Source organism: Diceros bicornis, chromosome 20 (genome assembly GCF_020826845.1).
Source record: "Diceros bicornis minor isolate mBicDic1 chromosome 20, mDicBic1.mat.cur, whole genome shotgun sequence".
Lineage (NCBI taxonomy): Eukaryota > Metazoa > Chordata > Mammalia > Perissodactyla > Rhinocerotidae > Diceros > Diceros bicornis.
The window spans coordinates 4,417,974-4,445,505 of NC_080759.1; the positions used below are offsets into that span (position 1 = coordinate 4,417,974).

Genomic DNA, 27,532 nt, shown 5'->3' on the forward strand with positions numbered 1-27,532 from the left:
GGAGAGACCCGATCTGACCTCTGTTGAAGAAGATCCTCTTGCTCTCTGTGGAGAAGGAGCTGTGGGGTCACAAGTTACAGCAGGGGTAGGGTTATCACCGCAGCGCTGCCTGCTCCTTCCAGGAGTCTGTCCTGTCTCCTGCCTTTGTCCTCTCCTCTAGGACCTGCAGCCCAGCTCCGAGGCTGTCCTCACTCCACCTGACCCGTGCTCCCAGGTCCCCCCATGGCCTTTGCCCCCTGCCCCTCCCCACAGCTTTAGCCACCCTGGTCCCTCTGCCTCTATCCCACCTGACTCCTCAGGCCTCAGTTTGAAGGTCACGCCCTGGGGGAGGCTCTCAGTTCCCCTTAAACAAGTGTCCCAGTGTAGGGACCCTGTTTGTCTTGGTCACCTCTGTGTCCCCAGGCCCAGCACGGTCAATGGTAGAGGGGCACGCAGTGCATGCTTGTTACATGAGTGGACTTCTGTGCAGCCCTGGTGAGAGAAAGCAAATAAATTGCTCCTTGCCCTTTCCTTTGAGCACTCTGGGGGCCCGGGGGCTCTGGCCAGTGGCAGCCCCCAAAACTGGTTACCTGGGGAAGAAGCTGGGCCTTGGGAAGCCAGGAAAGCAGTGTTTATGGAGCAGAAATGGCCCTGCAGGGAGTGAGAAGTGGGGTTAGAATCCTGACTCACCTTTGCTTGCTGTGTGACCTTAGGCAGGTGGCGCCACCTCTCTGGACATCACAGTCCATCTCTGCTAAAAAATCAGTCCTACCTCGTGGTGGGTCAGTATATGAGGCAGGATATGCTCCTGACAAGGAGTATGTGAGGGGTACATGGGAGTCCCTCGGCCGGGGCCTGGTCCAGGTACCCACGAGCTCAGCACTGGGTGCTGGGTCCTTAAGAGGCTGTCTGAACCCCAGAGGGATCCTTGCCACAGGCCACGGAAGACAAACCAGGAAAGGAAAGGTCTCTCTCTGTCTCTGTCTCTCTCTCTGTCTCGTTCTCTTTGTCTCTCCCGGCTGGAAGCAGTAAAGACTGTATTTCATGAAGCTGTGGGCTCCGAGGTGGGCGGTCCCAGGTTGGTCAGCTCAGTGATGTCGTTCTCAACGCGTTGCTGAGTCTGGCAGCTGGCTGTGCTCACAGAACCACGAGAGCGGCAGCAGCCCCAGGCGGCGTCTCCACACACAGCCTTGCTCGGCTGGCAAAGCTTCAGACCTCCTTTTATTCCTTCAGGGAGCTGCAACTCACATGTAACAAACCGTGCTTCCTTAAAGCCTGTAGTTGATGAGTTGCTCAGTACAGGTGCCCAGGAAGCCATCAGCACACCTTCTGTCACCCTTAAGCCGTCCTCACCCCCCTCCTTGTGTCCAGCCTGTCCCCAGCCAGCTGGTGCTGTGTTTTCTGTCACCATTTCCCAGGATTTGATGTAAGTGGAATTGTGTGGGATATGCAGTCCGTTGTCTGGTTTCTCTCACTCAGCCAGTGATCCTGAGCTTCCTTCATGCCGTCGCGAGTACTAGTCATTCCTTTTCATGGCTGAGGAGTGTTCCGTGGTATGGGTGGACATTGTTTGTGTCTCTCTTTACCTGTTGAAGGACATTGACATTCTCTCCAGCCTGAATCTATTTAAAATAAAGCTGCTGTGGAATTGAAAGCCCAGAAATAAAACCGCACATCTCTGGACAGCTAATCTTCAACAAAGGAGCCAAGAACATACAGTGGAGAAAGGAAAGTCTCTTCAATAGATGGTGTTGGGAAAACTGGACAGCCACATGCAAAAGAATGAAAGTAGGGCATCATCTTTCACCATACACAAAAATTAACTCAAAGTGGATTAAAGACTTGAAGTAAGACCTGAAATCATGAAACTCCTGGAGGAAAATAGAGGCAGTACACTCTTTGACTTCAGTCTTAGCAGTATCTTTTCAAATACCATGTCTACTCAGGCGTGGGAAACAAAAGAGAAAATAAACTAGTGGGACTTTATCAGACTAAAGAGCTTCTGCAAGGCAAAGGAAACCATAAACAAAATGAAAAGATAACCCACCAGCTGGGAGAAAAATATTTGCAAATCATATATCCGACAAGGGGTTAATCTCCAAAACATATAAAGAACTCATACAGCTCAACAAGAAAAGGACAAACAACCTGATCAAAAAATGGGCAGAGGATATGAACATTTTCCCAAAGAAGATATACAGATGGGCAACAGGCACATGAAAAGATGTTCAATATCATTAACTATTAGGGAAATGCAAATCAAAACTGTAGTGAGATATCACTTCACACCTGTCAGAATGGCTGTAATTAATAAGACAAGAAATAACAAATGTTGGAGAGGATGTGGAGAAAAGGGAACCCTCATACACTCCTGATAGGAATGCAAACTGCTGAAGCCACTATGGAAACCAGTATAGAGATTTCTCAAAAAAATAAAAATAATACTATATGATCTAGCTATTCTGTTGCTGGGAATTTATCCAAAGAACGTGAAATCAACAATTCAACGAGATGGATGCATCCCTATGTCCATCGCGGCATTATTTACAATAGCCAAGACGTGGAAGCAACCCAAGCACCCATCAACTGATGAATGAGAAAGAAGATGTGGTGTATATGTACAATGGAATACTACTCAGCCATAAAAAAGACAAAATCGTCCCATTTGCGACAACATGGATGGACCTTGAGGGTATGATGTGAAGCGAAACAAGCCAGACAGACAAACACCGCATGATTTCACTCATATGTGGAAGATAAACAAACACGTGGACAGAGAGAACAGGTTAGTGGTTACCGGGGAGGAAGGGGTTGAGGGGTGGGTGAAAGGGGTAAAGGGGCACATGTGTATGGTGACGAATAAAAACTAGACTGCTGGTGGTGAGCACGATGCAGTCTGTAAGGAAATATCTATAATAATGTACATCTGAAATTACACAATGTTATAAACCATTATGACCTCAATAACATAATTAAAAAATAAATAAAGTAAAGCTGCTGTGGACATTTGTATGCGACTCTTCATGTGGACGTACGGTTCCGTTTCCTCTTGGGTAAATACCTAAGGGAAGAATGGCTGGGTCATAAGCCAGATTCAACTTTCTGAGAACCTGCCAAACTTTACCCAAGTGGTGGTTCCATTTTGGGTTCCCCTTGGCAGTCAGTGAGGGTTCCGGATGCTGTGCAGCCCAACCCCCAGGCTGTGAGAGAGAGAAATGAGGAGAAGGGCTTCTCCCCTTCAGGCGACAGGCGAGTTCCGGCGGATGTGAACACTGAGCAGCATCCCCTGAATGGGTGCCCTGACACAGGCAGAAGAGCAGGATGAATTAGCACAGGAAAGGCTCTGAGAAGGTCTTCAGTGAGAGCCTGTGGGGCGTTGCTTAACCTGGTGTCTCCCAGACGATTCAGCCCTGGACTCTTGGCGCGTAGCTCCCTCCTGCCTTCCCCTGCAGAGAACCCTGCTAGCCCCTGTGGAAGTTCACTTTGGAAAATGCTCTCCTTGAGGAATTCCCTGGGAGATGGAGATCAGATGGCCTCGAGTCTACACCCTCTGATGGACAGGGGTGTGATCAGGGTCCCCAGAGGGAGGGAGCTGCCAAGTCTCACCCTGTGCCCCAGGCACCTGGCTTGTGGGCCTCCAAATGAAAGCATCTTTCCTCTCCTCCGCCCCGCCCAGGTGCTCATCTGCCGGAACTACCGCGGCGACGTGGACATGTCAGAGGTGGAGCACTTCATGCCCATCCTGATGGAGAAGGAGGAGGAAGGCATGCTATCACCCATCCTGGCCCACGGCGGCGTCCGCTTCATGTGGATCAAACACAACAACCTGTATCGTATCCTTTTGTGGGGAGCTCCCAGGGGACTCTGTGGGTGTGCACGTGCACGTGTGTGCACACATATACACCAGTGGGGGCCATCAGACCCAGCCCTGCCCTCCCGGAGTGCCCTGCTGCCAGAGGAGATGTGCAGAGAACACACAATGACAAATATGTCAGCGGGACCTCTGGTCCAGGGATCCAGGAAGGCTTCCCTGAGGAGGGGACATCCCGGAGGAGACCTACAGGAAAGCCAGTGTCCACTAGGCCAGAGGAGTGGGCAGGCACGAGGAGTACTAGGCCCGGGCGAAGGCTCTCCACGGGGAAGGCGAGCCTCCTTCCGGAGGCTGCAGTGGTGGCTGGAGCACTAGAGAGGGGGTGCGTGGTGGGAGCGAGGCCCGAGTGGTCAGCAGGGCGCACGCTGCGGGCTCTCATAGGACATCACCCTGAGTGTGATGGGAAGTCTTTGGGACATTTTAGGTGGAGGGGAGATACAGTCAGATTTGTGTTTTCTGAAGGTCTCTAGCTGCTGAGAGGACCACACTGCAGGGAACAGAAGTGGACATGGGGAGGTGGCAAGGAGGTTGGGGTTGGCGTCCCGGTGGGAGGGGCGGTGGCCTGGACCATGAGGGGAGTGTAGTACAGTGAAGGGGAGAGACTCATCACAACCTGCCCAGATCTCGGAGCCCCTGCCCGCAGGCCCACGTTTCTGTCCCGTCCCTCGTGACTTGTGTGCACATTACAGCGTGGGAGGTGCTGGCCCAGGACCCACACCCAGCGCCCTGAGATCCGGGGCCCTGAGATCTGGCTCCCATCGCACGCTTCTTTTTATCCTTCATCTCTCTCTGGAAGGCCTCAGGGCAGCTCTGCAGAGTGCTACAGGTGGCCTGTGACCAAGGAGGTGGCCGCTCAGAAGCCACCCTGGGTCTGGGCACTGGTTGCCCAGGTGCAAGGAGGGGGCTGTATGTGAGCTCACGGGAGCCATCGGATCAGTTTCCAGTTGGGCCCAACGTTTCACACATGGGAAGCCAGGGACGGCTTGTCTGGGTGCCACTGCCCAGCACACCCTGCCTGAATGGACATCCTCTCCCCCCCAGCCTGGTCCCTAGTTCCATTGTCGGGTGACAGGCCAGTAAGGCCTGGCTGTGAGGGTCAGAGATGCCCACCTCCCACCCTCAGAAAGCTCTGGGAGGAATGTGGCCAGGCTGGAGGAGGGAGGAGCAGCATCCATCTCCTGGGCTCCTGCACTGGGCCAGGGTGAGGCAGGAAGTGAGGTGAATGTGGCCGCTGCCCTCCCAGTCCCTCCTGCAGCTCACAGCTCAGCCCTGGAGCCAGGTGGCACAGGCCTGTCGTGAACAGGGAAGTCCAGGGCACAGCACGTGGGTCTGCAGTGGAGGAACTGGCCTCCCCGGGTGGTTTGAGGCCCCTCGGGGAAAGAGGAACAGGAAATACCCAGCACATGCTGACCCTGTGAGGCGGGGACCCATCCCCACGCTGGAAGGAGTCCGTGTGCCAGGCACTTGGCCACACGTCACCTCCGTGGATCCGCTCGCAGGACCCCGTTGAACAGGTGAGAAAGTGGGACTTCGTTAAAAGGTTTGTTCTAGGGGCCCAGGCTGGCAGGAAGGGCTAGAGCCAGCACTGGCCCCAGCTGCTTCCCACGAGGCTGCCGGGGAGCCCTGACCTTGGGAGGGCGACGTGAGCGATCACCTTGGAGAAGGGCCAGCTGTGGTCCTGCGTTCCACTCAGAACAAACTGCGCTACCTCCCCCCTGGGCTGTTCACCCCACCTGAAGGGCCCTCACACCACCCTTCAGCTCTCAGGTCAGGCATCACTTCGTTAGGCAGCCCCCCAACTCAGCAGCCGGGGGGCTTCCCTGTGGCCCCTGCTGCCCCTCTGTCGGCTGAGCGCTCCCTGGGGCCGGGACCACACCCGGCTGGTAACTGCTGTGTCCCAGGCCTGGCTTGGACCGGGAGCTTGGTTATTCACCGAGGCCAAGTGAACGGCTGGGGGTTAGGCTGGGGGAGGCTCTGAGCCCGGGGTGGGGTCCCCTAAGACATGCAGTGAACCGGAATCTGCGAGGCAGTGGCCCAGGCCTCTGAATGCTCCTTAACTGCGGCCGCCACGCAGTGGTCGCCACCTCCAAAAAGAATGCGTGCGTGTCGCTGGTGTTCTCCTTCCTGTACAAGGTCGTGCAGGTGAGTCGGCCGCAGGGCGCACAGACGGCTGTCCGTCACCCTGGTCCTACTCTGTCACCCGTACCGGCCACCTGAGGGCTGCCATGTCCCCAGGGAGTTCTGGGGCTGGAAGCCCAGGAAGAGGGCTGGGGGAGCTCCAGCTGCCCCGTGTATGGGATTCTACAGCCTAGTGAGGAGAGGAAAGTGCAGGAGTGTGCCCGAGGGAAGGTTCGCCCCCCAGCTGGCTGTGGAAGGGTGGAGGGTGGCTAGCTGAGAGCCATGGGTTAGGGAGGTGGGATAACCAGAAGGAGGGCAGAGCCCAGCTCTGCTCAGAATCTCCTTGGGGGCTCTAAGGGACAGAGGCCCAAGGCCCGAGACGCACCATGGAGAGAGCTGACACGCCAGGCGCAGGCTGACAGCAAGCTGGGGAGCCTGAGAGAGAGCACATGGTTCAGTCAGGGAACATCAGGCAGGCCAGTGTGCGAGGGACAGAGTGTGGGGCTGATGTCTGCAAGGTGGGAGGGGCTGGACTGCAGGGTCGGGGGCCGTGAAGGGCCTAGTGAGGAGTGTAGATTGGGATCTAAGTCTGGTGAGAGATGGTAGGGGCTTTAAGTGGGGGCCTGACAAGACGTGATTTGAGTTCAGATAATCTCTCTGGCTGCTGAATAGAGAAAGAACTCGATGGTAGGAGGGAGGCCAGTGTGGAGGTTGCTGCAGCCTTCCAGAAGAGAAACGGAGGAGCCTGGCTGAGGCAGAGGCCGCGGGGTTGAGGAAAGTGGCGAATTGGACCGAGGAGGCCCATGATGGGCCCAGGAAAGCTTTTGTCCCTCAGGTGGTGCCACATGCAGCTAGCTCAGGAGCCACCTGTGCCATGCACCAGGGCACCGGCTGGCCTGGGCAGTGAGGACGTTGGGCAGGAGAGCAGTCCCTCCACCTGGGGAAGGCCCCAGTGTGGGCTGAGGCACAGGCCTTCTTTCCGGAGCTGCGGCGTGGTCGCAGGCAGGGCCGGGCCTGGCGGTGCGGCCCACCAGCCCAGAGTGGAGGCCAAGCGGTCTGGTCCTGAGCACGGGGGAGGGACGTCAGTAGACCAAAGAGTGGGGAGGGCTCTCCTCCCTGGAGTGTTGGCATTTCCTTTCTGCTTCGGTGTTAGTGCTAAAGGAACTTCCCTCCCTTCGAGTCCCTTCTTTGATCCTCTTAGTTTTCTGTTGAAATGGGGAAGATGCGTCTGCATGCAGAGCCATACAGACTGGCAGCTCAGGGAGGCTGGAAGAGGCCGGAAGAGCCACTTGTCCTGTCCGCAGTGGCTCTTGCCCCTCACCTGAGTCACTCTTGACGCAGTGGCAAAAGGTGACAGTTAAGTGGGGATTAAAGAGAGGCTCACAAGGGGCCCAGGCCTGGGGTATCTGTCAGGGAGGAGAGGAGAGCAGCCTGCAGGGTGGGGGTGCAGGGCTTCTGAGCAGGCCTCAGAGGACACCTGCGCCGCCCCCAGCCTTGTGGGCAAGAGAGCCGTTGGCTCTGGGCCTCCGGGCACGAAGGGCACATGAATTTGTGCAAGTGCTCATCCCTTCCTCTCAACCGTCCACCTGCCCTACCGCCAACACCACAGGTGTTTTCCGAGTACTTTAAGGAGCTGGAGGAGGAGAGCATCCGGGACAACTTCGTCATCATCTACGAGCTGCTGGATGAGCTCATGGACTTCGGCTACCCGCAGACCACAGACAGCAAGATCCTGCAGGAGTGAGTGGACAGGGTGGCGTCACACATGAGGTTGCCAGATGTGGGAGTGGAAGAAGCACACGCGTGTCAGGTCACCAGCCCCCGCCCCGTCTCCAGCCGCACACAGGAGTTGACGACGTTGCTTTTGGGCAGTTTTAGATCCTTTTCCTACTCAAAATTTAGAGAGTCACCTGCCTTTGTTTCTATTGTCATAAATGAGGCTGTGAGGAAAACACTTTCTTTCTCTAGACTCCTGTCCTTCAGAGACGGCCAGTGTGGGTTAACCCTTCCTGTGGATCAGGCCCTGGGCGCTCACCTTACCTTCGCTCCAGTCACAGTTTGAGGTGCTGTCTCCCATTTCACATGGGAGCAAAGGGCAGCAAAGAGAAGCGTGTAACTTGCCCACCTCTGGCGCCTGTGGTTCTCCAAGTGGGGTTGGGGTCACCTGGGTACTCTCCCGGGGCTCAGGCCCCCCTGCACACCCACCAGGAGAGGAGTTCATGCCCACTTCTTGTTTTCCTCACCAGCACTGTCTCCTTGGCCCCCAACAATGGACACTCTGCACTCATTGTGACTTGAATTTGTTGGGTTTTGGGCAGCATAGGAGATTCTTGTATTGGACAGCCCCAGGTGAAGCCAGAGCCTGCCTTTTCTGGAGCCCGCTGCGGTGAGGGGCGGTTTTCAGGAATGTCAGCCCCTGAGTGCCTTAACTCTGAGCGTGCTCCACAGGTACATCACTCAGGAAGGCCACAAGCTGGAAACGGGGGCGCCGCGGCCCCCCGCCACCGTCACCAACGCAGTGTCCTGGCGCTCCGAGGGCATCAAGTACCGGAAGAACGAGGTGTTCCTGGATGTCATCGAGTCCGTCAACCTCCTGGTAGGCTTCCTTTCTTTTCTGCTCTTTTTCTTTTTTTTTCTAATTTTGTCTTCTCCATGATAGAAATCAAAGCAAGTAGACTTTGAAAACTAGTAACCCGCTGAGAAATGCTCAGGTTCCATTAGGTGCCAGCAGATCAGCAGGATTCAGTTTGGGCCACTCATTGCGACGCCATCTTGTTTTATCTGCATTAGCTTTTGTTCTTATTTCGAATCAATACGTGCACAGTGTTTTAAAAAAAAACAGTGAGCGAAGGGCTCCGTGTTTGGAAAGACCACCTCACTTAAGAATTCATTGTCATCCTTCTGGACCTCATTCTCTAGATTTACAAACGTATGTCATTTTTCTGTAAAACTGAGTGTGTAAGATGTGGTGCTCCTGCAACTTGTTTTTTTCTTTTTTGGGTTTTGTTTGTTTGTTTTTACTGTTTTGTGTATGTCTGGTTTTTCCTTTAATTTTATCTTTTAAATTATCATTAAGTACAATTGACCCTTTTTCTATGAATTTTAGCACATTTCCAGATTTCTGTGCTCCATTATCATAATCAGGATACAGAACAGTTCCGTCTCCTCAAACACCTCCCTTGGGCTGCCCCTTTGTAGTCGCACCTCCCACCCGCCCCAGCCCCTGGCAGCTGCTGCTCTGCTCTCTGTCACTATAGTTTTGTCTTTGTGAGATCATCGTTTGAAGACCATACAGTAAGTGACCTTTTGAGTCTGGCTTCTTTCAGTCAGCGTGATGTCTTTGAGATTCCTCCGAGTTGTTTATCAAGTTTGTTTGTTCTATTTATTTGTATTTATTTTATATTCTGAACCACAGTTTGTTTATCCATTCACCCACTGGAGGACATTGGGGTTGTTTTCGGTGTTTGGCAGCTGTGAATAGAGTTGCTGTGGACGTTTCATGTACAGGTTTACGTGTGGACAGAAGTTTTCCTTTAGGGCAAATACCCAGGAGTGGGATTGCTGGGTCAGATGGGAAGTGGATGTTAACTTGATAAGAAACTGCCAAACCGTTTTCCAGAGTGGCTGCACCATCTTTGCATTTTCACCAGCAGTGGGTGAGCGTTCTGGCTGCTCCACGTCCTTGGTCAGTATTTTCTCTGTGGCCATCCTATTAGGTGTGTTGTGGTATCTCATCCTGCCTTTAATTTGCATTTCCCTGATGGCTAATGATGTTGAATATCTTTTTATGTGCTTCTTGGTCATCCATGTGTCCTCTTTGGAGAAGTGTCTCTTCATGTCATGACGAGCATTTTTAAATTGGGTTGTTTGTTTTCTAATTGTTGAGTTTTGAAAAGTTCTTTATATATTCTGGATATAAGTCTTTTGTCAGCTATGTGATTTGCAAATATTTTCTCCCAGTCTGTTACTTGTCTTCATTCTCTTGGCAGTGTCTATGACAGAGCAAAAGTTTTTAATTTTGAGAAAGTCCAATTGTCGATTTTTTTTTTAATTGATTATGCTTTTGGTGCCATGTCTGAGGACTCATTGTCAAACCCAAGGTCATATAGATTTTCTCCTAAATTTTCTTCTAAAAGTTTAATAGATTTACATTTAGACCTATGATCAGTTTTGAGTTGTTTTATATGTTATGAGGTATATATCCATTTTTTTGCAGTTCTAAATCATTTTTTGAAAAGACTGTCCTTTCTCCATTGAATTGCTTTTGCAATTTTGTCAAAAATCAATTGGCCATCTTGGTGCGAGTCTTTCTGGACTCTCTGTTCTGTTCCATTGATCTATATATCCATTTCCTTCACCAGTACAACACTGTCTTGATAACTAACTTTATAGTAAGTCTGAAAATCAGATAATGTGATTCTCTCAACGTTCTTCTTTTTCAAAATTTTTTTAGCTATTTAGTTCCTTTGTACAGAATTTTTAAATTAGCTTGTCTATATCTACAAAAAATTCTGCTGGGATTTTGATTGATATTGTGTTAAATAACTCTATTAATCAATTTGAGGGAGAATTGATATCTTTAGTATATTAAGTCTCACAATCTCTGAATACAGTATATCTCTATATATTTAGGTCGTCTTTGATTTCTTTCTGCATTTTATAGTTTTTACCATGTACATATTTTTTTAGATTTATAACTAAGCATTTCATTTTTTTTTGAAGCTATTGTAAATTGTATATTTTTAATTTTATTTGGTAGAATTCACCAGTGAAACTATCTGAGCATGGAGATTTCTTTTTCAGAATATTTCGAAGTACAAATTTCAATTCTTTAATGGTTATAGGATTATTCAGGTTTTCTATTTCATCTTGGGTGAGTTTTGGTAGTTTATTGTTTTGAGGAAGTTGACCCATTTCATCTAAGTCATTGCATTTATGTACATAGTGTTGTTTTTAGTATTCCCTTGTTATCTTTTTAGTGTCTGCGGAGTCTGCCTGACACCTGTTCTTTCACTCCGGATATTGGTCATTTATGTTGTCTCTCTTTTTTCTTGGTCAGTCTTGTGAGAAGTTCATCTATTTTATTGGTCTTTACAGAGAATCAGCTTTTGATTTCATTGATTTTCTCTGTTGTTTTCCTGTTTTCAGTTTCATTGATTTCCGCTCTTATCTCTAGTATTTCCTTCTCCATGATTTGGGTTTATTTTTCTCTTCTTTTCCTAGTTTCTTAAGGTGGAAACTGAAGATATGATTTGAAACCATTCTTCTTTTCTAGTATAAACATTTAATGCTATAAATTTCTCTGTAAGCACTGCTTTAGCTATGTCCCACAATTGGTATGTTGAATTTTCATTTTTGTTCAAAATATTTTCAAATTTCACTTGAGACTTCCTTTTTGACTCATGGATTATTTAATAAAAGTGTGTTGATTAATTTGTAAATGTTTGCAGATTTTTGTGTTGTCTTGTTGTCATTGATTTTTAATTTGATTCCATTAATATCTGAGAATATACTTTGTATAATGTCAATTCTTTAAAATTTGTTAAGGTTTTTTTTTGAATGACCCAGAATGTGATCTGTCTTGGTGAATGTCCCATGTGCACCTGAAAATAATGTGTATTCTGCTGTTCTTGGGTGGAGTGTTCTATAAATGCCAGTTAAATCCAGTTGATTGATGGAATTGCTCAATTCTTCTAGCAATTCTTGCTAATTTTTGTCTACTAGTTCTACCTGTTACTGACAGAGGTTAAAATCTTCACCTGTAATTGTGAATTTGTCTATGTCATTGCTTCATGTATTTTGAAGCTCTGCTCTTAGGCACAAGCACATTTAGGATTCTTATGTTTTCTTGGTGAACTGACCCTTTTATCATTATATAATGTCTCTCTTTATCCTTGGTAGTTTTTGTGCTCTGAAGTCTATTTTGCTATTAATATTGTCACTCCAGAATTCTTTTGGTTACTATTTGCCCAGTATGTGTCTTTCTATCCTTTTTTAAATCCTTTTACTTTTAGCTTACCTGTATCAGATATCTTGTAGACAACGTATAGTTGGGTCATTTTTTTTAAATCCATTCTGACCGTCTCTGTCTTTCAATTGGTATGTTTAGAGCATTTATACTTACTGTAACTATTAACTTATTTGGATTAAAGTCTGCCATTTTATTATTTGTTTTCTGTTTGTTTCTGCAGTTTTTCATTCCTTTGTTTCCTTTTCCTGTCTGTCTGTGGGCTGTTTGAACATTTTTAATATTCCATTTTGTTTCTTCACTGTGATTTTTACTATATCTTTTTGTATAGTTTTTTTAGTGGTTGCTGTAAAACACATACTTATCTTTTCTTCGTCTACTTAGAATCAGTATTTTGCCATTTCATTTGAAATTTAGAAACTTTACTACCCCTTTGTGCTAGAGTTGTTTTATATCTTCACCTACATATTTTGAAAACCCCATCATACAGTGTTCAAGTTTTTGCTTTCAATTGTCTAACATACTTTGAAGAACTCAAGAGGAAAAGAATAGTCTACCATATTTACCCGGATATTTGCCATTTCTGTTGCTTTCCCTTCATTCTTGATTTTCCAGGTTTCCTTCTGGAATCATTTCCCTTCCATCTAAAAAGCTTTGTTTCAGCAGTTCTTGCAGAACAGGTCTACTGGCTACAAATTCCCTTGGTTTTTTTTCATCTGAGAATGTCTTTATTTTGCCTTCATTCCTGAAGGATATTTACACTGGATATCCAATTCTGAGTTGACAGTTCTCTTTTAGCACCTTAAAAATGTGCCACTTCCTTCTAGCTCCACAGTTTCTGATGAGAAATCCACAGTCACTCAAATCCGTTTTCCCCTGTAGGTAGCACATTGTTTTCTCTGGCTGCTTTCCAGACTTCTTCTTGTCTTTAGTTTTCAGCAGATAGATTATGATTTGTCTAGGTATGAATATTTTTGGATTTCTACTGTTTAGGGTTTCTTGAATCTGTAGATTTATGTCTTTCACCAAACTTGGGATGTTTTCAGCCATTATTTCCTCAAATATAGTTCATTATTTCACTCTTTCTCTTTTCCTTCTGGACTCCAGTGATGTGGATATTAGACCTTTTGTTATTGCCCCACGGGTTCCTGAGGCTCTGTTTATTTTATTCCATTTTTTCTCTCTGTTGTTTAGATTGGATAATTTCCATTGATCTATCTTCAAGTTCACTGCACTTTTCCTACGTTGTTGCCATTCTGCTGTTGAGCCCATCCAGCAAGTTTTTAGTTTAGTTTTTAATTCAAGTTTTTAAGTTTTTATTGTATTTCTCAGTTCTAAAATTTTCCATTTGATTTTCTTCCTATCATCTGTTTCTTTGCTGAGACTTTCTATTTTAACATTTGTTGCAGGAGTGTTTGCAATTTTTATCATAGTTGTTTAAAGTCTTTGTCAGATAATCCCAACACCTGTGTCAGTGTTGGTGTCTGTTGATTGTATTTTCCATGGGAGCTGAAATTTTCGTGGTTCTCTGTATGCTGAATAATTTTAGATTACATCCTGGACTTTTTGAACATTAAGATATAAGATTCTAGGTCTTATTTAAATTATATGGAAAATGTTGATATTTTTGTTTGAGCTGTCAGTTGACCTAGTTAGGCTCTGGCCACAGTTCCAGCCTCCAATCAGTGGGCCATGAGTATCAGTTCAGTTTTCAAAGCCTTCCTGTCATTTGCTATTTGAGTCTGTCCTGAGTACGTGCTGTCTGGGATGGGGCAGTTTGGTCCTCAAGGTCTTTGGCATGCTAATTAGGATCATACTCATGCATGTGCAGTTCTAGAGAGCTGTGGAGACATAAAAACTTAATGGCGTTGCTTTCCTGAACTCCTCACTCTCTGCTATCTGCCTAGTACTTTCCAGCTGCCTGGGGCTTCCCTTTTTGGTTCTGCAGCCAAAAACTTGGGGCTCTACATCCCCACTCTGCTGTACTTGTCTGTAGTTGGGCCCGAATCCTGGGTTTGCCCCACCCTCTCAGAACAGTAGCTAAATGGCCTGGGGCCTGGGACATGAGAGAACAGAAAAGGGGGGAAAAGGGGGATTTCTGTACTCCTTCTGAGCCGCGGGAGCTCCCCTTCTGGCCCTGGAGCCACAGCTAGAGGCGTCCGGGCTCTGACCGCACCCTGCGTCACTTCCACTTACAGGCTTCCTGTGCACTTTCATGTGGCATGGGGATGCTGCTCGTTCGGTGGGCTCTTCCCGGACCCACCTGCTGCGCTTTTCACAGTCTTCTGATAGTTGCCCATGGTCAGTGACAGAGAAAGGGTGGTGCAAGGCAGCCCCATCTCCCTGCGGCCTGCCTGTCTCCGCAGGGGGAGCCGCCTCCTGCTGTCGGGCAGACCCTGGCTGACGCAGCCAGTCCCGTGGTGTGGGTCGCTGAGGTGTGCCTGTTTCTGACCGTTGTGGACGGTGCAGAAATGAGTGTGCTCGTTCATCCTCACATGTGCATTTGGGTATCTCCCTTACTTGGGCAGGATTTCTGGAAGGCTGGGTTTGCAGGCATGGAATTGCTGAGTAGCAATGTTTTCCAAAAAGAGTCTCCCAGTGGACTTAATGAAAATGGATTTGCCTTCTTACTTTTTAAGCCATGGGGCAAGACAGTGGCCTCACTAATTGCATTCCCCTCCTGCCTGAGGACCTTTGTCTGAATTGTTTGCTGAGCCCAGAACACAGCTTCCAGGTGTCCTGGGTGGAAAAGCAAATCCTGGGGAGCAGCTTATAAACAGCTGCACAGGAAAGCGCTGGGCGTGCAGGGGTGTCCCAGCTTCAGTGCATCCCTGCACGTGGCTCTGCCCAAGGACCCGTGTTCCTCTATGCACGGGGCAGCACAAGGTGGGTGTGGACGTCCCAGGCATGTTAGAACACCACCTTGCTAAGTCTGATGGCAGAGCTGGCAGCCTCCAGAGTCAACATCGGCCTCCAGATTCTGCAAGTCCCGATGTAGTGGTGTACTTAAGCGGCTGATCCCTCCCTCCGCAAATATCTCTTCCACCCCCGACTGGAGGAAGGCACTGGCTTTGGGCCATCGTTCACACCTCAGCTGAGAAGCCAACCCCATCCTGGTTGCTGCCACAGGGCCCAGATTAGCCTGCGGGCTGCTTGGCTTTTCTGCCCTACTTCCTGGGCCTTCCTTCCCAGCGTTCTTGACCTCATGTGTTAGTTACAGAGGTCTGTGCAGTCCCAACTGCCCAAGGGGGGGCAGCTCGCCAGAGAGGGGATCTAGGGGCAGTCACAGTCAGGGGAAGTGCAGAGTGCCCCACAGAGTAAGGTGGGTGGGAGTGACAGCCAGCAGGGGCCCATGTCTGCAGAGCTCGCTCAGTGCCTGCTGCCCTAGGCACTGTCCCTGTGCTGGACCTGCAGCGGGCAGCTTGGCACAGCGCCCACCAGAGGGGGATGGAGACGGACAGACAGGCAGACAGGACTGACGAGAGGCAGAAGAGGAGGCAGCTGCTGTGCGCTGTGGGGTCAGGGAGCTGCCTGCTGGGGTAAGGACAACAAGAAGCCAGTGTGGCCAGAGTGCGTGTAGTGAGCACTGGGAGGTGACGGAGCCAGACCCTGCAGGACCCTCTCTCCTGTTTCATGCCTTTCTGGGGGTCATCATCCACTTGGTACGTCAGTTCTCAGCTGTCCGCAGAGGCAAAGGGCTTTTGTGTATGCACGGGGTGCTTTCTAGACACTCCAGTTAAAGACGGGACAAAAAAGATGTTTTTGCTTCTCTGCGGAAATAGGAAGCTTAGGCCCTTCCCCACATGAGCATGGCTGGCGCCTCCGAGAAGTGGCGTGTGTGGCCCCAGGGCCTCTGAGTTTGCAGCCCTCAGTCTCGCTTGCTGGTGTGGACGTGGCCTCGTGCAGAGTGGCACCATAGGGTGGTGGTCAGAGCTGTGACCCCAGCGCCTCTGCTAGCCACTGTGTGCCCTCAGTGCGTGGTCTTCCCTCTATGCCTCAGTGTCCTCATCTCTGAAATGGACCCGAGGAGAGGTGTTCCAGCAGCCTGGCTCCCTCAGGACAGTCTCAGGGTTGCCTGTTGGCCTGCTGTGATTTGTAACCACACTCCCACATGCCTCCTGGTTTGCACATGGGTCACGGGGTCTCCCCAGGCACAGTCCCTCCTCAGGCTGTTGAGGAGCACCGAGAGCAGCACCTAGCACAGAGGAGCTGCTCAGTTGGTGCTCACTGCTGGGCTGTGTCTGTTCAAGTGTCTTGTTGTTTGGGGTCAGTGGTCATCAGACTTCAGGGCAGCCCTGAGGAGCAGGGAGTGGTGAGGGCCCAGGAGACTTGTCTGGAACAAGCTGTAGGGTATGGAGAAACAGATCTTGAGAAAAGGGCCCAGTGAGTGAGCACGTGGCCTGGGGGGCAGACTCGTCACATGGCTGAGCCACGAGGTCTGCCCCAGGCATTAGGGTCTCCTCGGAGGAAGCGGAGCCTGGGAGAGAGCCCTCAGGTGGGATTCCAGGCATAGGTCAGCAAGCCCATCCATGAGGGAGGAGCCGTGTGGCCGGAGGCCTGGAGGGGCGCCCGTGAGTGTCTGCCCCACTGGCCCGGCTCTGCCTTCTCAGCTCAGGGGCCAGGGAGAAGGGCATCGAGGGTGGGGGTGGCAGGAGGGTCTCGCAGCATGGTGGGGGACAGCGGCTGGTGAGCAGGGCCTCCCCTCACACCCGCCCTGCCGCCCCCAGGTCAGTGCCAACGGCAACGTGCTACGCAGTGAGATCGTGGGCTCCATCAAGATGCGGGTGTTCCTCTCGGGCATGCCTGAGCTGCGCCTGGGCCTCAACGACAAGGTCCTCTTCGACAACACTGGCCGTGAGTACCCCGCCTGCTGGAGGCTGTCTCCTCCGCGCTGGATTAGAGCGGAGGGCGTGTCTGCCTGTGCGGTGAGCAGGCTGAGCTCAGGCACTTGGTTTAGAAACATTGTCACATTGTTTATAAGACACCGTGAAGATGAATAAATGCACCCCTGGGCGCAGAAGACCCAGGAGAATGAAGACCCTGAGGTCAAGTCCCCTCGTCGCCCCCGGGCCAAGCACTTGGAGGGTCACACAGCGGGTCCTCCAGCCCCCTGCATGTGGTGACGTCACTGCAGGCCTCGGGGTCAGGCCTCACCCTCTCCCTTCTGGGCCACTTGCTGCCCTTGCCTCGGGCAAACAGCTGGGTCTGGGCTGTTGGAAGGCCACATGCAGTGGTTGGAGCTCTCACCACTGGCCTGGGTGTTGCACTGCCCATACTGGGACAAGGAGAGAGTGGCCTCGGGCCCAGAGTTGGTGGGGCTCCGTGTTCGCAAACTGGACCACCTGCCTCCCGGCCCACCACAGGCCCCGCAGTGGGGAGCCATGGCCTCTGTTGTCATAGTTATATCTGCAAGGGCGGTAGTGAGGGCTTCGCAGGCATTAGCCTGCAGGGTGGCTCACCTCCCAGGGCTGGGCCCGTCCTGCATGGCCCCTCTGTGGGGTGGGAAACCAAGACAGGACCTTCAGGGAGTCCCGAGCCATCACCATACATCCCTAGCCGGGAGTCATTCAGCAAACGTGTCCCAAGCAGCAACCCTAGCTGGGCCCTGGGCTGGCTGCTGGGGACTCAGAGTGAACCAGGCTGACTAGCCCTGCCCTCAGCACATGCCCAGAGTCAGTGATGGGCCCTCCAGGGGGCGAGGAGGGATGGGGGAGGTTGTCTTGCCACCAGCCCCCCTGGTGTTCGTGGTCCAAGTTGCTCTCGCAGATTTGGGGGGCAGCTCTGCTCTGCCAGGGATGGGCCCCGGGCAGTGGAGTGTTGCTGAGAAAGTCACCAGAGGGCCTGTGGCCTGTCCCTCTCCCCTCCCCTCAGGTGGCAAAAGCAAGTCAGTGGAGCTGGAGGACGTGAAGTTCCACCAGTGCGTGCGGCTCTCGCGCTTCGAGAACGACCGCACCATCTCCTTCATCCCGCCCGACGGCGAGTTCGAGCTCATGTCCTACCGCCTCAACACCCACGTGAGTGTGCCAGCCACAGCCGAGAGGGCCCTGGGTGGGTCTCACCCAGCAGGTGGCCGGGAGGCTCCCCCTGGTGGAGCGGTCCTGCACAGGGGGTCATGTCCACGAGGTGACGCCAGGGCGGGCGCAGCTCCCATGGGCTGCCCGGGCTCCCAGGAGCCTGTGTTTGACAACGCGGAGGCTCCGAATTTGCTGAGGGGCCAGACCCCCTTGGGCACCCCTGCCACTTTCCAGGCAGCCCCAGCAGAGCAACCCGGTGATGTTTTCTGCATTTTCATAGAGGCCCTCGGTCTCTCTGCTCTGACCTGTCCTGGCGCCAGCTGTGGACTCCTCCGAGAGCCCCCCGCAGCGGTGGGCTGGGCTCACAGCTCAGCACATGGGCTCATGCCCCAGGTTTCTCCTCTGTGAAGCAGGGCTTTGTGAAACAGACATGTGAGCCACCTGCGCTCTCCCCACAGGTCAAGCCCTTGATATGGATCGAGTCCGTGATCGAGAAGCATTCCCACAGCCGCATCGAGTACATGATCAAGGTATGTGCACGTCCTGCACGTGGTGTCAGCCTGCAGGCGTGGGGCGGGCGGATGGGAGTGTTGGGCGGCCCTGCCGGGTGAGGGCGTTCCCGTGTCTCTGGCCTGTCCAGACCTTTAGTGCAGAGTCCTAACCCAGGCTGGGGCTGCCATGGGCTCTGAGACCCTTGTCCTGAGGGATGAGGGCCGTGGCTGCCATCCATGCTGCTCACTGTGAGCTCAGATGCAAGAGTAGGCCCGGGGCACAGAGAGGAGACGTGCTGCCCAGGTCCTGGATGCGGCCACGTGACAGCAGCCTGTGGCCAGGCATCCAGGAAGGCTGCTGCCTGCCAGGTGGAGCAGTCCTGCCACTCAGCCACCCTATCTATCCCAGGCCAGCCCTGGTGACACAGGCATGGTCCCAGGAGGCCAGGGCCAGGCCAGAGGGAGGGATGGGAGCCCCAAAGGCTGAGGGGACAGGAGGGCAGAGACTGAACTTTCAGAGTTGGGCGCAGGGAGAATCTCGGAGGGCAAGAGAGGGCACGGGCAGTGCCTGGAGAGCTGGGGGTCCCATAGGCCAGGCCAAGGGGTGCATGGTCCTGTGGGGGCAGGCTGGGTGAGGCTGGGCTGTATTACCCTCGCCATCCACAATCTTGGCTGCATTGGCCTCGTCTCCAGGCCAAGAGCCAGTTCAAGAGGCGGTCAACGGCCAACAACGTGGAGATCCACATCCCTGTGCCCAATGACGCCGACTCGCCCAAGTTCAAGACGACGGTGGGGAGCGTCAAGTGGGTACCTGAGAACAGTGAGATCGTGTGGTCCATTAAGTCCTTCCCGGTGAGCACCCTTCTCGGTGGGGAGCCCCCCTCCAGACTCCCGCCCATACCCCACCCACTCCCTGTGCCCGTCACAATGCAGCTGAGCCTCGAGACGGGGCACAGGACCAGGATCCCCACCTGGGGCTTCTGGGAGGGTCAGGAGGGAGGGTGGATGGAGAGCCAAGGAGCTGGCCAGGCATGGAGGGACAACTGGAGCCTTCTGGGAGAGCAGAGGCGGGCTCCAGCCTCAAGGGCCCTCTACCTCCCTCTTCTTTGTGAACCTGCCTGTCTTCGGTGTCAGGGCAGCGCCCCTCCCTCCTTCCCTCCCACCCTCCTGCTTTCCCTCTCTCACGCTCTGGTCCAGAACTCAGCTTCCCTCCCTGCCTCAAGGTGGAGCACCAGGGGCTTCAGGAGTCCAGCCCCAGCTCCGGGATGGAGCGCACTGTGTGCCCTGTGCCACTTGGCCCCTGGTGTGGCTGCCTGGCTTGTGTTCAGATTTCGAGTGCTTGAGTCTGGGCCTGCGGGAGCAGTGCCCGGAGAGGCAGGAAGGCGGGTGCGCACACCCGCTGCCGTCCTCTCGTTGTAAACAAGGTGGGACTCCTTTTCTGACGTCTGAGGGCCATTTGCGTTTCTTTCTCTGGAGACCATAGTCACTGTCCCTTGCTCATTTTCTGTCGGGGTTGGTTGTTTTCCTCTTAGTTTCCCAGAGCTCTTTACATATGGGCAAGATTAGTACTTTTTCTTTGATATAAGTGGGAAATCGTTTTCTTGAGTTTGGTGTTTGTCTTGTGACTTTGCTTCTGGTGTTGTTTGCTGTGTGACCTTTTTTGAGTGCTTCTCTGTTTTATTGTTGTTTAACGTAGTCAGATTTCACTGTCTTTTTCTTTTATTGTGTCTGGATTATAAGTCATGCTTTGAAAGGCTTCCCCATCACCAGCTATAAAGGAATTCGCCCATGTTTGCTTCTAGGACCTGTACAACGGGGTTTTCCACCTTAGAGTTCAGGTCCTTTCAGAGCACAGTCTGGTAAATGGGGTGAAGTACAGATCGAATTTTATCTTTTTCCAAATGGCTATCCAGTTTCGTAACCTCATTTACTAAAAAGTCCACCTTTCCCCCAGTGGTTTGAAATGCCACGTGGATCAATCATCAAATTTTCATGTGGCATTAGGTCTCTTTCTGAATGGCCTCCTGTCTGTCTGTCCTTGCAACAAGGCCACATTTTAACTCAGTGCTTTAGTCTGTGTTTCAGCGTCTGCTGGGGCCAGCACCCCCCCGCTCCTGAACTCGCCCCAACCCCAGTTTGTCTGTTTCCTAGTGATTCCAGCTTGTTTCATTTTCATTATGAATTTTCGAATCAGTTTGTCTGCACTAAATGTATAAGTTAGCTGGGAAGAATTTACACTTTTATGAGGCTGAGTTATCCTCTCCAGTAGCTTTGTCCCAGACTCACCTTTGTGCCTTTTGGGAATGTTTTGCTGTTAACCTTGTATACCTCACATGGGCTTTCCTATAGTTTAAAAAGTACTTCTATTGAAGTATAATGTGCAGAAAAGTACACAAATGAAATGTGAACAACTCGATGAGTTTCCTCAGAGTGATCACACCCGTATGTCTGGACTCAGATAAAACCACAGAACGCTTCCCACCCCCAGGAGCTCCCAAGGCCCATCGCCAATTTTGCACGTTTCTCATTCAATTTTTAGGTCAATGTTTTGGGAAATGGGGTCTTCTCTCCCGTTATATCTTCCACCAGGTCGCTAATGTTTGTGTGGTAGTTTTATGTCCTGGTACCTTACTGAATTTTTTGTTTGTGGTAGTTTTTCTTTTGATTCTCATGGATTTTTCGATATTCTTTCGTATCATTTGCAGACAGATGCAGTTTTCCCTTTTCTTCTCCTGTTCTTGGGCATCCAATGGCTTCTGGCCTCTCCTTGCTTTGGCTGCTGTCTGCAGGGCCTGTACGGGTGGTGGGGGTGGCTCCCGGCCTTGCCCGTGACTGGGCCTGCCAGGGTTTCCCTCCAAGTGCAGTGCTGCTGGGCCGTGGGCTCGCTGCAGTCCCACTCCACTGTGTTTTAGCACAAATGGGTGACACATTTAGCCAAGCACCTCTTCAGTGTCTCTGTCAGTTCAGATCTGTTAATGGGGTGGGTCTTGAACCACCCCTGCATTCTGGTAAGCTCCACCTGATCATGCTGTATTTTCTTTGTCATGGGCCATCAGATTCTGTTGGTTAACACTGGATGTAGGATTTTTACATTGATATTCATAACTGAGGTTAGGTTTTTTTTTGGCACAGTCTCTATCAAGTATCAATGTTATACCTGTTTCATAGTTTTTTTTGTCTCCCTCTTCTGTGCTGCAGAACAGTTGACGTAGCCTTGAGATCACCTGGTCTTGAGAGGAGTGATAGGATCCGGCTGTGTGGTCACCTGGATCTCTGCCACTTTCTCTCGCTCTTCTGTGGAAATTAGGCCATTTAGATTTCTGTTTCTGTTGGAGTCAGTTTGGGTAAATTACATTTTCCTAAAGTTATCCATCCTAACCAGGTTTTCAGATTTGTCTACACAAAGTTGTAAAAAGTGTTCTTTTTTTTCCTTTCTCTTATGACAGTTACTTCTCCCTTGTTATTTCTTATTTTGCATGTTTGTGCCTTCTTTTTTCCTTGATAAGGTTACCTAGTGGTTTGCCTATTTTTTTTCCAGATTTGCTTTTAGTTTATTTGCTGTATTATTTTCCCATTTTCTAAGTCTTTAATTTTAATTTCTTAGTCCTTTCTTTGTTCTAATTCTAATTTTTCGTTAGATATTTTAATTCAATTATTTGGTTTTTAAATTTGTATTGATATAAATATTTAAGCCACAAATGTTCCTCTGAGCCCTGTCTGAACTATATAACCCATAGATTCTGACATGTAATATTTGATATCATTATTATCTAGAAATTCTGTAATCAAATAGAGAGTTGGTTGGATTTTTTTTAAACTTCCTGATGGAAAGGCCTTTTGTTTTCCTTTTTTTCCTCACTATAGATTTGGTGCAGTGGGGCCAGAGAAGGTTATTCATACTGTTTCTGCTTTTAGAATTTATTGAACTGTTTGTCATGTGCTGATATAAGGTCAGAGTTTGTAAATATCCCATGAGCGCTTGAGAAGAAGATAAGGCCTCTGTCATTGGGGCAGAGAATTTGACACATGTGCCCACGAGGTCTGCCATGACGAGGTCTGCCATAATGCTGTGACCATATCGCCAGACAGAGAGCTGGGCCAGCTCTGCCTTCCTCTGATTCCCTTCACATCTCTTATAGCATCTGTGTAATAAAAGTTGCTGCCATGTTATTTGGTGTGTAGAGACTCGTACTATTATATTGTCCCTGTGGACCATAGGGTTGTGGCATGTCCTCTGTGCACCTGTAATTCTTGCCCTGCATCCTCCCCTGTGGCAGCAGCCCCCTGCTCTGTTTTGTTTGCCGTTGGCTGACACCCCTTCACCCGTTCTTCCTACTGGTCTAGGCTTTCTCACTCTGCTTTTGCAGCATAGAGTTGGGGTTTGGTCTGTGAGCCCACCTGTAAGTCTCTCTCATTAGCAAGAGGATTAAACCCATTTCCATTGACCTGACCAACACCAGGTGAGCGTGCCGACTTCCCCTGGTAGGCCTCGGCTCAGCGTGTCTTTGGCTTCCGTTTCCCCTCTGCTTGCAGGGCTCAGGTCCTTGTTCTGTACACGGGCTGGTGGAGCTGGTCTGTTCCTTTGGTGCCGCTCTTTCTGCTGCTGAGACCACATTATTCTCCCCTCATTGTCCCATAGTCTTTACTCAGCACCTGTCACTCACTCAGGCAGAGTCTCCACTCTCGCACTGGCCCTGGCAGCGATGAGCAGAGACTGACCACTCACTCCAGCCCAGGGAGGGGAGCTTGAGTGCAGCTCTGAGCCCTGGCAAGGACAGCCCTTGCTCTGGGGTAGAAGCAGCCCTGGTCGGCAGCCACTCCTGCTGCTAGGGCCCTGGGGGTCAGAGACCACGGTGTCCCAGGGGTGATGAGGGCTGTGCTCCCATCCTCCACGTGAGATGCACTGGGCACTCGGGGAACTAGGCCAAGCCCCCTCACCTCCTCATGGCCAGGACTCGGGTTCCTGTCGTCCCTGGCCCTGCTCTGACCCCATCTCTAGCGTCACTGCTCAGCTTCTGGGGCCAGACCACCACCTTACGTACCCTTCGGGAGCAGAACACGGGGCCAACTTGGTCAGCCCCAGCCGCGGTCTCTTACTTTAGTTACCTCTCCCGGCCGCCATCCTGCATTGTGACATTTCCCTCTTCCCTTCACATAGCATCCTGACACTGGGCACGTGGGTTGTTCACTCGGACTCTGGCCTGGCAGGTGGGCCTTGTCCCACGGCAGCCTGCACCTGTCTGTACACGCCCTCCCTCCCTCTTCTTCCTTCCCAAGGCCCATAGATCTCCCTTTCCCTGAAGCAACTAGTCTTATCTCCGTGGCAGCTTATGAAACTTTCTCTTGATCCTTAGAATCCACCGATTTCCCCAGCAGGGCCTCCAGTCTGCCCAGCGGGGCTGGTGGGGGAGTCCATGAGGCCTGGAGGATAAGTGTGTTAGGGGAGCCAAGCGCTGGGCAGCTGCAGGCCACACGAGAAGGGGCTTGGTGGCTGGGCTAGTAGCCCAGCATTCTTCAGGGGCAGCTGTTGGCCGAGCTGGGCCGCGGCCTTGGCCTGACTGTCTGCACCCTCGTCTGCAATCCCAGGGTGGCAAGGAGTACCTGATGCGGGCCCACTTCGGCCTGCCCAGTGTGGAGGCAGAGGACAAGGAGGGCAAGCCACCGATCAGCGTCAAGTTCGAGATCCCCTACTTCACTACCTCTGGCATCCAGGTGCGTGCAGCCAGGACTGCGGGGCCCCGGAGCAGACGTGGACAGGCCCCGCGGGACCTCACAGGGTCAGTCCAGGCTCAGAGGGTTGCAGGTGACAGACATCAACGCAGCCAGAAAAGGGTGCTAGTTGGCTTCTGCCTGGGCCCTGCAGTGCTGCCCTGGCTCTGCCTGTCTCCACGCCTGGCCTGGGCCCTGAGGAAGGAGATCCACATTACCTCCTCAGACCTGACCCTGTGCTTCCACTCTAAGCTTGGAGACTCAGTCCCTGAAACCAGAGTTTGAGCCTCTAAAATCCACACACTTGCCAATACGGGGCCTGTTTTCCTGGGCACCTGGGTGTGAGGAAAATCTGCAAGGCGAGAGAATCCTGGACCCCTTCTCCAGGACTCTGCTAGAGGGCCGTGCCTGGAGTGCACATCCTCCCTCTGGGCACATCTCGCAGCAGTGGCTCCACCCTCCCACAGCCTTGGCATTGTGCAGACAGATCAGGGCCCTTTGTCCTCCCTCGCCCCTGCGGCCCGTGCTCACTTGCTCCTTGTCACGGTCCTGGGAGGAGGCATTAAGGGGGGACCAGGAGGGGAGCATATGCATGTTCAGGGCCCTGGTCCCTCTGTCCCAGGTGCGCTACCTGAAGATCATCGAGAAGAGTGGCTACCAGGCCCTGCCGTGGGTCCGTTACATCACTCAGAACGGAGGTGCGTTGGCCTACCCTGCGTTAGGGTGGGCAGTGGGGAGGTTCTGAGAGGGTCAGGGTGGTGCTCACAGAGCGGCCCCAGGGTGCAGAGCAGACAGCGTGGCCTCCCTCCCTCCCCTAGATTACCAGCTCCGGACCCAGTGAGGGCTGCGACGGCCACGCCCCCGCCCCAGCGCTGGGGCTCCTGGTGGAAGCACCTGCCAAGCCTGCCAGAAGGAGGGGCCCCTGGTCACTGGCCACCCTCCCAGCAACGCCCAGGGACCCTCCTTCTCCAGGCGCACCTGCTCTGCCGTCGTCACTCTCATCTCTGAAGTCCCTTCTCCCAGAAGAGGCTTGTCTTGTCTCTTGTCTCTCCCTGAGTCAGTTTGTGGGGAAGGAAACAAAATCTTTCCCTCCAGAGATCAAACGCAGCCTCTGTGCTGTCTAGCTCCCGGGCACTAGAAAGATGGGGAAACACTCCCCAGGCCGCTGGCTGCACGCGGCATCTGGCTGGGCTCTTGGGGCCACCGTCTTGTTCCTGTTCTGTTGAGTGTTGTAGGTTCTTAGATGTTTCTAGGTTTTGTCTTGTTCATTCGTTGATGTTTACGTGTATCTCTCTGTCCGCACCCTTTGGCCCTTCATCCTGAAGCCCTCAGGCGACACTTAGCGAGGACAGGGCCTCTTGCCTCCTCACCCTCCTCCCTGCTGAGGCCAACATTGGGTCACCCTCCCACATCGGGCCAGAACCTGGCATTTTCATCGGCAGCTGCAGCTTCTGGCTGCTTCTTGGAGGTTCCTGGCCTGGACCCACGGGCTTCGAGGGAGGCACCTTCCCAGGGCAGCCAGTGCCATGCGCTACTGTCACTCAGCCACATTGGTATTTGTCCCACAGGGGAAGTGGGGTCCATGGAGGCCGCTGGCCTTGGAGGGTGCGGGGCACGGGCCATCCACAACTGTGCTTGGTCCCCCCACCCTGTCTGTGTTCGTGTCATGGTTACATTAAATTCCATTAATTAAACGTGAGGCCTGCCCTCCCTCTGGTGCACCGCGGTGCCAACTCTTCCTGGGTGACCAGCGACAGGTGCGGGGCTCACGTGGCTTCATCACCAACCTGCCGTGTGGCCCACACGGTGTCACTGGCTTCTGGCACCTCTGCCTCCCCAGGTGAAGATGGGAACAAGGAGTCAGTGGGATGACGGAGCCATTGCACTGGACCGTCAGGGCCGCCCTCCTGAGGGCCATGCAGGCCAGTTCCTTCCCTCTCACCTGAGGTGACTGTCGCGACCCCAACCTTAAAATCACCAGCAGCGTGGCCCCGTCCCTCCCAACCCGGTGCCTTCCTCAGAGTCGTCCTCATGCCAGCGGCCTTAGCAGCCGCTTTGAGCTCACTAGAAATGCAGGTTCACAGGCCCACCTGCCGAGGCAGAGTCTCTGGGGATGGGGCCCAGAAGACTGGTTATAGGCTCTGCAGCTAATTTTCATCGGCAGCTGCAGCTTCTGGCTGCTGCTTGGAGGTTCCTGGCCTGGACCCATGGGCTTTGAGGGAGGCACCTCGAAGGCACCATACGCACGCTGGAGTATGAGAACCACTGCCTGGTCCATAGCTGTCGGGTGGGCACCTCGTCATGGTGGGCACATGGGCAGGAGGTACGTGGTCTTCCCACCGCAGGCAGCTGTACTCCCACCCTTGCCCCTCCAACACTGATGGCCCTGCCCGGCCCACCCCCTCTTGCCTCTAAGGGCCTCTCCTCCCTCTCCTGTATCACCAGGCTCCCCCTTGGAGGTCTAGTGGGCATCGGCCCTAGTGGAATCTTGACCTTCCACTGGCATGGAGTAAGGGATGCTGCCCCAGCCCAGGGCTAAGGCCAAAGCCTGTGGGGGCCCTTTGATGCCCCACCCCTCACCGCCCACACCTACATCCACAGCAAGTCCTGATGGCCTCCCTCCAAAAGACCCTGGAGCCCGCCCCATTCTCCATCCTCACTGCCACCCCTGGAGGCCAAGCTCCAGCCTCCAGAGCCCCACGGGACAGAGTGGTCACCCACAGTGCAGAGCAGGGCCTCTCTTCCCAGCAAGGTTGGGGACAGTGTTAACTGCAAGCCCTCCCATAAACACAGAAATGCATAAAGTGAAGTAAATGTGCCCAGCTGAGCCCTTGAGAAAGCCGGGGGCCTGCACAGGCCCCCCCAGAGGAAGCAGGGCACCGGAGAAATAGCAGGAGCCGGAGCCGCTCTCACTCCCGGAGCAAGAGGTTCGGGTTTAAGGGCCGGGGCAGAGGGGCCTTTGGGCCTTGGAGGCTGCTGAAATGCAGAGCAGACGCCTACGTGAAGCTGCGATCTGAGGAGGGTCGTAGGCAGAGTCACAGAGGACAGGGGGACTAGAAAAGCTGTTTGCCCTCTGGCCCTGGGAGCCAGAAAGTGCTGTTGACTCTCTTGGCTGGAGATCTGGTGGCGAAAACGTCTCCCCTGAAGTCTTGCAACCACTGGTGTAGAACTGAAATGTACACTATGTCCATGGTCTGGAGACACCCGAACTGAAACACTTATGAAACAGAACCTCTCTGGAGGAGCATGAGTCCAAGGTCCTCGCATTCAGAGCCACCCGAAACCCAAAATTACAAAACACAGGTGAGTGTCAGCGGGGTCAGACCCTCAAGACCTTGATTCAAGAGGCTTATCAGACATATAATATGCAGTAAATACATTC

General features: G+C 52.4%; 1 protein-coding gene across 1 annotated transcript in view; it reads left to right on the plus strand.

The window, feature by feature from the left end:
* Positions 1–25,418, plus strand: part of AP1M1 (adaptor related protein complex 1 subunit mu 1) — a 28,595-nt gene extending 3,177 nt beyond the window's left edge. The window contains exons 2-12 of the mRNA XM_058563607.1: positions 3,656–3,812; positions 5,925–5,992; positions 7,578–7,708; positions 8,417–8,564; positions 16,664–16,790; positions 17,808–17,950; positions 18,409–18,480; positions 19,135–19,293; positions 24,028–24,153; positions 24,773–24,848; positions 24,969–25,418. Coding sequence (XP_058419590.1) covers positions 3,656–3,812; positions 5,925–5,992; positions 7,578–7,708; positions 8,417–8,564; positions 16,664–16,790; positions 17,808–17,950; positions 18,409–18,480; positions 19,135–19,293; positions 24,028–24,153; positions 24,773–24,848; positions 24,969–24,991 — 1,230 coding nt within the window. The 3' untranslated portion in view covers positions 24,992–25,418. The remainder of the gene's footprint in view (positions 1–3,655; positions 3,813–5,924; positions 5,993–7,577; positions 7,709–8,416; positions 8,565–16,663; positions 16,791–17,807; positions 17,951–18,408; positions 18,481–19,134; positions 19,294–24,027; positions 24,154–24,772; positions 24,849–24,968) is intronic.
* The last annotated feature ends 2,114 nt before the right edge of the window (positions 25,419–27,532 follow it).